At 30.4% G+C, this 13,067-nt stretch overlaps 1 protein-coding gene across 2 annotated transcripts in view; it reads left to right on the plus strand.

Annotated features, from left to right (window-relative positions):
• The window catches only part of chinmo (Chronologically inappropriate morphogenesis), a 31,521-nt gene that overhangs the window by 6,086 nt on the left and 12,368 nt on the right, over positions 1 to 13,067 (plus strand). For both annotated transcript variants that reach the window (XM_067047537.1, XM_067047538.1), the window contains exons 4-6: positions 2,610 to 2,829; positions 4,883 to 5,077; positions 10,027 to 10,257. In XM_067047537.1, coding sequence (XP_066903638.1) covers positions 2,610 to 2,829; positions 4,883 to 5,077; positions 10,027 to 10,257 — 646 coding nt within the window. The remainder of the gene's footprint in view (positions 1 to 2,609; positions 2,830 to 4,882; positions 5,078 to 10,026; positions 10,258 to 13,067) is intronic.

Below are 13,067 nucleotides of genomic sequence, written 5' to 3' on the forward strand. Positions count from 1 at the left end.
GGGGGGGGAGGGCAGTGTAGTTGTAACATTTGTTTTACTACTTAATTCTTAAACAATTGCTAATATATATATTCAGTGGCGGCAAAAAGCATTTGCACACCCAGTTTTTATAAAACTATCGGTCATAAGGGAAATAATAATCCACTGAACTTCACATTAATGAAAAGTATATTTAAAACTAAAACAAGTCTATATGTGTACAATAATAAACTTTTTTAATTAATGGGGAAAAATAATGAAATCTTCTTGCAAAAGGTATTTGCACACTTTGTGTACTATCACTAAATATCCTTTGTTTACTATTTATTAATTCTTACACCAGTACTATCTACTCTATCTAATGTTTTCCTTCAATGCTAAAGCATTAAGAATTAAATTCTTTAGTCATTGGTTTAACTATCATGCCAAAAACAAGTGAATTGAGTTCGGAAACTCTTGAAAAAATTGTTTTGTTGCGGGGTCAACAAAAATCATATTGTGAGATTGCAGATTTATTAAGTATACATTTTTCCACGGTCAGGTATGTCATAAAGAGGTATGAGGAACATGGGACAACTGAAAACATTGCACATTTATACATTCAACAAATAAAGAATATTTTCTCAAGAAGTAATGGTCGGAATTTGTTCAAATTTTGACAGACATATCAACGCTTGAACATATAAACCAATTTTTATTTTTCATTACAAAATAATATTTACATACTTGAAAAAAATTAAATACATTAAATTTTAAGCTTTGGACATGATTTTTTTTTGTACAAGGGATCATTTAGATAAAGATACTTATTATAGATGAAAACCCAGGATGTATATTAAAAGTTAATGTTGGTCCACAAATAATTTGAAAGTGATTGGTCAAACAGATTTTTAGAAAATCTTTCTAATTTAAAGAAGTTTTAACAAGGGCATTTCATTTTCCCTTTATCACACCTAACAATGAATGAAAAAAGAGACAGCTAGAATTCAAGTGAGTCAGTTAAACTGTGATAATGATGAGAAGACATCCAGTACATTTTGTATTTTGTTGTACTTTAATTGTTTTATTTTATTTATTTCTTTTTTTACATTTAAAGATTTTTAACTCCAAATCATGGTTTTTAATTTGGTGAACAGTGAATAGTGAAGTGTAAAGAATTTGGGCTCAAGTCAAAGATGAAAGAAGTAAGCATTGAACAGCTTTTGTGACATTTCCAGATTTATTAGATCCCAGAAGTATTTCCAGAACAATCGTGTGAAAGGCCATTCAAAGATAGAGGAAGACTGAACTGAGGCCAGGTGTTTGGCAACAAACCTTACTGTACACCATTTTATGGTGACCCTGATCCTCAGGAACCTCTACTAGTCAGCAGTAGGACAGGAATCCCTACCAGGCTGCCTAAGCCTTGGTAAACAGTCCTCCAAGTGGATATTAATGTGGAAATGATGCGAAGACAGCTAGCAGAAGCTCGAGAATGGTAGTCACCGTACCATTGTTAACACTAGCGCATCGAAGACCCTGCATGGATTTCCCTAAGGCACAGCGAGATTAGACCTGTGCAGAGTGGACCAATGTAATGTTCTCAGATGAATCCATTCATTCAGACAATTCTGTAATGCTATAGTGGAAACTAGGAGAGTGATATAAACAATGTAACACAACCTAACCTGTTCAAGGTGGCGGTTAGATGGCATAACTTTGGAGATGAAAATGAACCTCCACATGTCATCATGAAAGGCAAAATATATATAAGTGATACGAAAAAGGGTTAAGCTGTCCTATTTATTCGGGAATATTTAATTTAATCCACCTGCATCCCTTTATATATATATATTTATGTTTTTTTTTTGCTAGTATTTGTGAATTTCCACTACATTTAGCAATAAGTAGTTGCAGTTATTTAAGTATGGGTTAATAGTTTACTATAACTTCTGTCCAAAACATGGCCCGAACCTTCCCCAAAATTATGAGATACATGCCTTGTATGATGTTCTAGTAATTACCAAAGCACGTATGAATGATTCATTATTGCTGACCTACAGAACTATGAAGATGTTTAAAGTAGTCTTCATAGTTATTGCAGTTCCATTTTTATCAACAGTTTTTTTTTATCTTAAGTTTTGCTAACTATTTTTTTCTTTTTTTGTCTACCTTTCTAAAAAAAATCTAATGTTTTTACCAGTCTTCCATAAGCTCATTGGAAGCTTGTAATAATTCTTAATTCAACTTAGTGTTGAAGGTCATTATCCTAATTCAAGTATGATTAAATCTTTTTTATAGTTCAAGTGAGAAAAATGCTTTATTTGGCAATGCTGCCCAAATACATTGAATTGCTAAAAAATACAGCTTACTTATCAATCCATGATTGGATATGTATACAGTAACATGTATATGTGATATATATTTGTTATATATAAAAATAAAAATTATATAAAAACTTCAAATTACATAATATAAATAGTAAATAATTTTTACTATTTGTGATTTGGCATTGATAAATTAGATACGTTTGGAAAAAATATATAAACACATTAATAAATGTTTTCTAGTTTATATAATAAAATCTGGTAGTTATTGTCTTATCTTCTGTACAATTTTTATTTATACATCTATCTAATGTGATTGTGCAGGTGAAAGGTTTATCTATAGAGCACGAGAAACTTGCGGCAGCTGCGGGTAATTCAAGCGACCCTCCACAGTCACCTCAGTCCGGGAACAGTGGTAAGAAGGTAGGATCGACTACAACACAGCAAGGAGCCACTAGCTCCGAGGAACTACCACCTTCGACCTCTTCCTCAGTTTATACGCCATATATGCCATATGTTGCTGGTTATTATGGTGATCCTCCTCGTAAGTTTCATTTTTAAAATTTATTACAATATTATTTCATTGGTCTAGTAGCAGTACCTCCTTATAAAGCATTGCTTCCCTGACCCTTCATCGATTGTAGCAGTACAGATTTAATTTTTTTTTTTAATAATATTATTTATCCAATATTAGTGTTTATTCTATCAATTATTAGTATTTTCTTTTAATCACTGATTATTATGAAGAAGTTAAGAAAGTGATCCTATTGCTCTTTTTTGCCAAACCCAGATGATTACCACTTAAAGGTTACTGAGGTGTATCAAGAATTATTTTTTAGGAATGCCCCAAAATAAATTTAATGACTCAGCTTTACAAAACTGATGCCGCTTCAACCAGATGTGCTTTGTTATCATGACCTTTTTTTATACATCAACAATGTGCTTTCAATTTCTTATAATATACTATGGCTGTGGTCTTTATTCTTTTCAACATTTCAATTTACAATGTTTATAAACATTAATTTTGTAATAAATTTCTTTAATGAATTATTAAACTGAAGTGTTGACTATCCATACAACTTTTTAATATGTTATTGAGAAATAATTTCTTTTTTCCTTAAGAAATTAATATTTCGTAATCCGTCAATTGTATTGATTTGAAATTGATAAATTTTTAGTACATTAATAATTTAAATTGTTTAAATTTTGATTGTTTTAGATAATTAATGCTATACTGTATTACAGATGGTTAACCTCTCCCACGTATCATACCATTGATGGTTTCCCTCAAGGTTCCTGTCAAAGTCCCTTACTATTCATTCTTTTCATAAATGATTTATGTGAGATTTAAAAAGGTTGATATAACCCTTTTTGCTGATGATACAGTTATTTATACCTCTTTATTCCATATTGACAGAATTGTTAATAGGCTAAAAGAAGCTTTCAAAAAAATATCTAAATACTTCGAGGATTAATTTAAAGATTGATGAAACAGAAGCCATCATTTTCACTAAATGACTGCCTAAACTTCCATTGACCCTAAATTGAAATAATATCCCTGTCCCTTTAGCCAAAACAGTTAAATACTAAGGAGTCACTTTAGTCAGCAACATTTAGTCACCACATCAATTCGAAATTGGAAAAGGCAAGAAAAATTTTATATCAAATGTATCCATACTTTAATAAAAAATCAAAATTATCCAATAGAAATAAATTTATAATGTATAAAGTAGTACTAGGAGACCTATCTTAACTTATCGCTGCCCAATATGGAGCTTTAGTAGTTCAACCAAAATTTAAAAAAAAATAAAAGCTTTTTAGAACGAATGCCTCAGAATCATTAATAACTATTTATATTGCACAAGAATATCTAAAATGCATACTGAATTAAATATAGACACCGTACAGGATTACATATATAAACTGACATATAATTTCTTCCAGTCTTGCCCCAACTCATTAAACCCTCAAATCACAGAAATAGCAAAACTACAACCCATATATATAAATACGAAAGAACTAAACATATATTAATGTAAACCTAAATCTATGATAAGTATTTCATGCCACCCAATGATATGTATTTTATTCTATCCAATGTTAAGTATTTTGTTTTAATTCAATAACATTTTGGATTTTTTTTTTCCCCTTTGGTTTATAAAGTGTAATTAGTATCAGGAAAATTGTATAAGGGGGTATCTCAAAACAATATAGTAAATATTGTACATTTTATATTTATGCAATAAAAATGTGTTAAAAAAAAAATTATAGAGGATTGAATGGTGTTACTAATGCTAATTATGGGTGATAGACAATAAAAAATAGAAATATGAATTTAACTTGAAAGTTTGAAAAATTTTGTCATGTAATTGAAATTATACTTACACTGTATCTGCAATATGGGAACTATTGTGAAAAATACTTTTTCTGATGTTTAAAATTAAATTAAAGGAATATTCTTCATATTCACTATGAAAGCTTATTAACTTTTCAGAAGAAGATGCTCATCTGGTTAAAATAATTTTGTTGATAACAATTTAAGAAATAAAATAATGCTTGCAGTTGCAGTTGCTAAAAAACAAGTTATGTAATTTCAGGCAAAAGATTAGTGAGGGCCAGCGTACTAAGGGATGGGTCGAAAGGTGACTCGCCATTATATACTTCTCCTCACTTCTCACCACCACCTTATTCCCGACATAATGATGACTTTGACAGAACCGCTGCTGTGGAGACTCCGCCACCAGCTGCTCAACCACCACCTGATCTGTGGAGGTCCCCATCTTGCCCTGAAGGTAATTTTGGACTATATACTTAAAAATTCTTCTTCTTTCTCATCCTCCTTAAGTGCCTTTCATCGTGGAGGAGCCTCTAACCACTTGGTCCACACATCTCGGTTCATGGCAAGCATCTTCATTTGAGCCAGCGTTTTTCCTCTTTCCAGACCTGGTCGTTAGATATGTTCCATATAGCTCCTTATAGGTCTGCCTCATAGTCTCCTACCAGTCGGTCTCACCTCCATATATTTTCTTGGCACTCTTTCTTCCCCCATTCTACAGATGTATCCATACCATCGGAGCTGTCTGTGTTCAATCACTGATTTTACTGAGGGAATCTGAAGTTCTTCTCTTATTCTTTCATTGCTTATCCTATCTCCTAGTTTGTCCCAATATTCTTCTCAAAAATCATATTTCAGCAGCCATAATCCTGCTCATGTGCTTGTCTTGGGTCACCCAACTTTCACTGCCATATAATAGTGTTGGAAGATGTATTGCTTTAAATGTATGGAGCTTGATATCCTTTCCTACCTCCCTCTTTCCCACAATAGTATTGTATATCTGGTAGTAAGTACTATTTGCTTTATTTATCCTATTGGACACTTCTTGGTCTCTTTTGCCAGATTTAATGAAAATTGTTCCAACATAGGTATAGAAATCCACTGTTTCTAAAACTTCATCATTGCATACTATTTGTACATTGCCCATGTCCACTTCATCTCTGGCAATAGTCATAACCTTGCTCTTGCGGCTGTTGATACTCATTCCTTTCCGGGCGAGTTCCTCTTGCCATTCTATAATAGCCTGTTGAAATTTTTCCTCAGAGCTGTCACCAGCAACAATATTATCTGCATATAGGAACACCTGTACTTGTACTGTCCCCATGTTCCACATACCGACTACAGTCTAAGCTGTTCTTCTCCTCCATATTTCGTGGATTTCACCCATAAAGACAATAAATAATAATGGACTAAGGCTATCTCCTTGTTTCACACCTATTTCCAGAGAAAATGACTTTGACTCTCGGCCATTGATGCAAACTATTCCTTTAGGGTTTTGATAGGTTGATTTAATTGCTTCCAGGAGGTCTGCAGGAATTCTTTTGGCTCTAAGTGCCCTCCAGAATTTTTTTCATATTGAGGTACTGAATCGAAGGCAGCTTTTATATCCAAAAATGCTATATAATTGCTCTGATTCCTATCCTATGCCTTTTCTACGATAGTTCTGAGAGCGAATATGTGATCCTGGGTTTCTCTTCCAGGTCGGAATACAGCCTGGTCTTCTTCTAGTTTTGACTGTATCAGTGCCCATAATCTGCTTTCTAGAATAGTGGTGTACAGTTTATATGTTGGGATAAGCATATTGGTCTGTAGTTACCACATTCTGTTGTACTATCTTTCTTATTAATTGGCACAATAATATTATGTTCCCTGTCGTTTGGAATAACCTTACTGTCCTATATCTTAACATTAAAAATTAATGTTATATAAAATCCAAACTTGAAGCCATAGACCCACAAAAATTTAAGGAGTAGAACAGATATACTTATTTCTGTTTAATTACTTGATTTGGGTTGATGTTTTAAAGAAGTCGTTAATAGAAGTTTGAGTCTAGTAGGAAACTATTACATGTTGGCAGATTTTATTTTCGTATCAAATCTCTCTTAAAAACTGAAAATATTAACTATATTTTTTGGCCAAGGAAATTAATTATGTTTTTGCATGATTGAAAAAATGTTGAAGATAATGGTCATTAGTGATATAATATTTAACTACTTGATATTTTAGCATTTAATGTTGACGTTATGTAAGGTTTCAAGTATATTAATGGTGATATTGAAATAATATTTATTGGGTTTCTCACTCTTTTAGTCTGTTTCATCATTGTAGTACTTACTTAATTGATAAAAAATGGTCCTTGATGATGATGATAAAGTAAAGTTCCTTTAATCCTGCATTCTGTAATGTGGCATGCTGGATAATCTGACAAATCTTTTGAAAATAAAATTAATGAAATTTGGAATTAGAAGGGGTGTGGAAAACATTGCATCACAATAGGCTTATTGGCAGTTGTCAAATTAATAAGGCATTTATCATCGGCCAACTTTATGTGATTTTAAAGTAAATTTTTTATAAACCTACAACACACTTTTTTGTTCCATTATGACATATTATATAATTTCAATTCTTTATATTTTTTTATTATGTAATTTTTAATTCTATTAAACTGTAATTTTTTTACTTTCCTGTTATTCTTCTGATACTTTAGAACATCCTAAGTCACAAATGTGCTGGATTATTGGAAAGTTACAGTACTTACAGAAAGTGGCATATAAATGAAGCTCTTTGTAATTTAATAACACAGTAATCAATAATATACTGGGAAATAGTAATATTAAAACTAACAATAAAAAATGACAGTAATATAGAATATGTACGAGATGGTCAGGGTTGCGGTCAAAAAAGAACAAAATAGTTTTCAACTATTTATTGTCCTACGTTTCGCCCCACTTTGTAGGGCTTCATTAGGACTGTTCAAGATGATAAGCTAGACAGACTTCTTTTCCAGGTCTGTTTAGCCTATCGTTTTGATAAAGCCCTCCAAAGTGGGGCGAAACGTAGGACAATAAATAGTTGTAAACTGTTTTGTTCTTTTTTGACCGCAACCCTGACCATCTTCTACATATTTTAAAATATAAGGTCAACTATTTATATATAGAAAATAATATATATATTATTATATTGTGTCGTACTTTCCATTTCCATTAGGAATAGTCACAATTAGTACAATTTGAAAAAAAAAAAAAAAAAAAAAAAGGAACACAATAATAACTAGTAATGTAAGAAGTAATGGAAAAAAAAAATTAAGAATGTAGGAATAAATTAAGTATTTGCAAATATGCTAAGAAAATATTTTGTTGGTCAGTTTTGACACAAATGGGAAAATGTTATAATTCGAAGAAGATGGTTTCTGAAATTATGGCCGAAACGTTGGCACTAATAAGTATTTACTTATTTGTGTTCTTCACTGACCATACAGCCAATCATCTTCTCCTTATTAAAAAAGTGTCTTATTTGTAAATATCATAATATTTATTCTTAGGGTAACAACTAATAATCATAAAGTGGTTCTCAGTTGAACCATTTATTTATAACTTATGATTTTCCATCATAAATTTCTATTATAATACATTATAATAAAAAGAGATTGATTTCCTATGGCCTAGTTTCCAGAAAAATCGAGTTGGTTATCCTAACAGTTATATTTTTACATGCTTGTTTCATTCTAAAACAAATTTTTACAAATTTAAAATCATTAATAGTTTGTAACATGAAAATTTCCTGGTTAATGAAATGATGAAAATGTTGAAATTCTTATTGTGAAAGTTTCAAACGGATATGCCCTTGTAATTTTTCAATAATTTATTTTTAATAAATTTAATTGAAAAAAAAAACTATAAGAATAGTGAATGTATAAAATTATCTGAAGAGAAAACTTGTGAATATGAGTTTCAATGTACAAATAAAAAAAAACTTTGACAAAACTATAACTGAGGATGTACCATTAAAAACATTAGATGTTGCAACGGGCCAGACGGAAAAACTGTTTTATCCAGTTGTAACCATTATACAAAAAAATAAGACCACTCAGAAACCTAAAATACAAGGACTTAGTGGATTTATTACAATACATACCATCTGCACACCATTTTAAATTCTACAGCATGCACAAAGTGGAGAAGAGATAATTATAATTAATGAAATAATATTAATTTTAATGTATAAATTATTTAACAAAGAATGAAAGTTTGACAGTCTATTGAATTTATAACATGAAAGTCTATACATCTGATTTTATTCAAAGGCAAATTTACTAATATTGCATCTCAGAATAGATATTGTTGAAAAGGAAACATAATTCATTTGAATTAGTCCCATATTATATTCTTATTGCTGTCAAGTGGTGTTAACTATTCCTTTGATTTTCAGCGGTTTTCTGTTAGACGTAACATTGTTTGTTTTGGGAGTACATGAATAGATGATGACTTGAAGACCAATTAAGAATTTCTAACCGCCATCCTTAGAACTGAATGTAAAGTTGGCTATTGACGATCATTTCAAATAGAGGAATGAAAAAATGAAGTGGACTGACTGGAATAAAGATGATTTCAAGGGCTTCACTGAAGATTGTTCCAGTCTATCATTCCAATTTTTACTGACCGAAAGTGATTTATGATCATTTTTAGCATGTGAATACGTATTTTGTACTATTTATAGCTTCTTACAAATGATGTAATTACATCTTTCAAAAATGAGTCTTCAATTTGAATCAATATTTAACTTCAGATACATAACCAAGGAACGGGTGTATTAGTGTTTTGCCAAGTCTTTGAGTGTATTATTAGTGTAATGTACTTACTTTTGAAATGTTTAATCAACCCAAAGTAGGATCTATTTGCTGCTACTAATTTGCAACTAATATCTTACAAAATATCATTTTGTGAGTGTATTTCCAAGGCGAAATAAATAAGTGGTGTTCTATGCTCCCTTAGGCATGGAGCAGTTAGAGTGAATTGATCATCAGTGGTCACCTTAACAATTCTTCCAAAAGAAAATTTTTTTTTTTATATCTGGTCTGCCAACTTGTCAAGTTTGAAATTATCTATAATAGTCATAATTTATGCAAAACTATTTCTAGTAATATTTTCCCTTTTGTTTGTTTTGATGGACTAAACATTTTCTCGGAATTTTGTTGACCTGCTGTCATGGCATCAGTATGTCATTATTCTGATGTCTTGAATTGTTAGTAGTAGAAAAAATTCATTTTATAGGAGTTAATAAATTTGACATGTAAGTAATCAAATTGTAGTTGTGATTAATTGATAACAGACAACAAATTTAGTTAAGGTAAGGTGGAAATTTAGTAGTGCTAGAGGGAAAATTTAGTTATGACTTTTTTCTTTGTAGACCTAAGTGTGAAGGTCGAACCACCTGGGTCTGCAGCCGCTGCAGGAGGGGGTGGAGCGGCTCCAGTGAAGAGTGAATGGTCAAGTTATGGAGGTAGCACTCCATCTGCAGAAGGTGAAGAGGGGGGAGGGTTGCCTCAGCCTCCATGGCAGGGGAACAAAGTTGCTTCTGGGCCCCAGCAGCAACCCCCCACTACTCAACACAAGTTGACTGCGACAACTACCCCAGATGGTATAATTATTTTATATTTAGTTATATAGTTATTGAGTTTAGCTTATCATCTTATATCTTATTTTATTTCTGTAATTACAAAAAAATTGTATATTCGTTACGGTAGCAATTGTAAAATATAAGTCAAATCTAGAGAATTGCATGCATGAAATTTTTTTTTTCATTTACAATTTTGAAGTGAGGTAAAAGTGACTTCAGTGACTCCAAGGCTGTTTGTCTAAAGATAGTACACAAACATTTTATATTAAGGGTTTAGGGATATAAGGAGGTAAGAATAATTTTTGAGAGAAGAGAGCTTAAAGGTTGAAGGTGGAGGAAATGGTAGATATTTCTATTGAAAAATAAAGGCCTGATTGAGTGAAACAGATCTCTGCTCAATGACAAAATGAAATATTTCCCAGTGGAACTGGTTGCCCTTCAATGGCAGCCTGGAAGGAAGAAGCAAGCAATCCCTGAATTTTGTTGGTGCCCCACATTTTCGGATAGGAGAGGGTGTCAATGCACCTAGCTTAATCTGGCCCTCATCATTCAGGAAATGTGACTTCAAGTTTGGATTCAGGGACTTCTAGAATCCCCTGTTAATTTAAGTAGTAAGTATGAAGCGAATAAATTCTTAAAAAAATTTCTGAATGAAATCCTGAATTTTGAATTTCCTAAATCTTATCGAATTGTGTACTAATGGTTCAAATAACACCAGGACATCTGCCTGCTTGAAAGTGTGAAAGGTAGAACTAAAATGGTGAGTCATGAGGCCTTTTCTTTTATGATATTATAATATTTTTCTTTTCTTCTCTTTGAACTTTACCAGTTCATTTAATTTTCCTGTTTCTTTTTCAGCTTCCATATTTTTATATTGCTTTTCATATGTTTTAAAATGTTATCTATGTTTTCCTACTATAATAACTCAAATTAATTTACATTTGAGTAAAAGGAGGACAAATTTAAGAAAAACTAAAAAAAAAAAATATAATTGATGTAATACTATTAAATGAACAAAATATAAAAAAATTTGTAATATATTAACTAAGGCATTGAAAGCTATTTCATCTATTATTGTTCAAATTATTTAAGTTTCATTATTACTTTTTTGGATTAAAACTTTTCTCAGTTATAACAAGTTATAAAAATAAATATATTACCAATGGATCAGTTTTTTTTGTTTTGATTTTTATGCTAACTTTTTTTTTTTATAACTAGTTGCTATCATATATTAACCAATGCAGGTAATGTTTAAAGAAAGAAAATGTGTAGTTCCAGCTGCCTTGAATTTGCTCAAAGATCATAAATTTTTTGCATTAGTAAAAAGTTAGGAATGTTCGAAAAACAAGTCATCAGGAATTTTTACTTTTTTTCATCGAAAATTTCCGTTTTACCTATTGTAAGTGATAAATAATGAGAGGATTTTTATGCTGTAAAAATCTAAAAAACGTGAAGTTAAAAACTTCAAATGTGCAAAAGCGTGCAGTCAAAACTCAAAATGCATATATAACACCCAAATCCTGAAATAATTCACTTTATTGTTTAATTTATAATCTTAGTACTTATAAAACTTATCTTACCTTTTTTGAATCAATTTAAACTTGCTAAATGCTCTCAACATTTATAAAACAAACATACTTAAAAAAACTAAACTACTCTTGTTAAAACATAAAATTTTGGCCATAAGTGAATAGCTTTAAAAGAAAGTTAATTGTATTACATAATTTTATATTCCTATTATGAAGCATGAAATTCAATTTTTCAACTTTACAGAATTAGCTAAATTGTAAATTTTAGAAAAAAAAATGCTGGGCACTATGAAGAGGACTTAAAAATATTCTTTCAAGCAAAATTCTCATTTTAATATCCCCTAAAATTTCACATAGCATGCTTTTCCGCTTAGCTATTCAATTGTATATGTTCATGTGATTATACCATTAACCATAAAACTAAAAATAAGTCAATGTAATAAAACTTGAAAAAAAAAGTTGATTTTATTGTTGTCAATCGGTAATCTTGAATTTATATTTAAAATAATATACATCGATAGTATTATATAATAATATATAAAAAAAAATTCTCAAGATTTGTAATCCAAGTTAAAAACAAAAATACTGAAAATTCTCTATAATAAGCTTATAGAAAAACGTTTTCATAGTTATCCAGAACCACTTGTTAATTCTATTCACTTATGGTTTACTTGTTCTTTTTTTTTTTTTTTTTTTAGGTTGAATTTGACTCCTTATATGTTAATCAATGCATTTTTTTAACCTCAAATTTGTCAATTTTAAACCACAAATTAATAGAAGGAAAAAATTACTAAATGAATTAATATTGGCATACATTCACAACAATAATAAAACATTTTAAGAACAGAACATTAATAATAACTTATTATAGGAAAATGTTGGCAAATCGAAGGCCAGACATTGTATATATAGGGTAAGCTCTGACTAAATCCATTATTGAAGTATTCAATAATTTTTTTAGTTTATTTTTAAAAGATAAATTGTTTCATTAATTTAGTTCTTTTGGCTTTAGTTCATTATTTTCAATATCCCATTCTTGGGTTTAGTCTGAGACTACTGGGTTGATTTTTTTTTAGATATGTCACTATAGGTGCAGGTTACTCTAGGTTGTTCCTTAGTCCTTTTGTTCTGAAATGACGATCGATTTCATATGCCCATGTTCCGGTAATTTATTAAGATAAAGAATACATAATAAGTATTTTGGATCCATTATACCAAAACTAAAAAAAAAAAATCAATAAAAATAATCATTATATATATTTTATCCCTCCATCTGACATTTAGTCTCAAAATATGTTTTCA

Source organism: Halyomorpha halys, unplaced genomic scaffold (genome assembly GCF_000696795.3).
Source record: "Halyomorpha halys isolate HHAL.00 unplaced genomic scaffold, Hhal_1.1 Scaffold1432.1, whole genome shotgun sequence".
Lineage (NCBI taxonomy): Eukaryota > Metazoa > Arthropoda > Insecta > Hemiptera > Pentatomidae > Halyomorpha > Halyomorpha halys.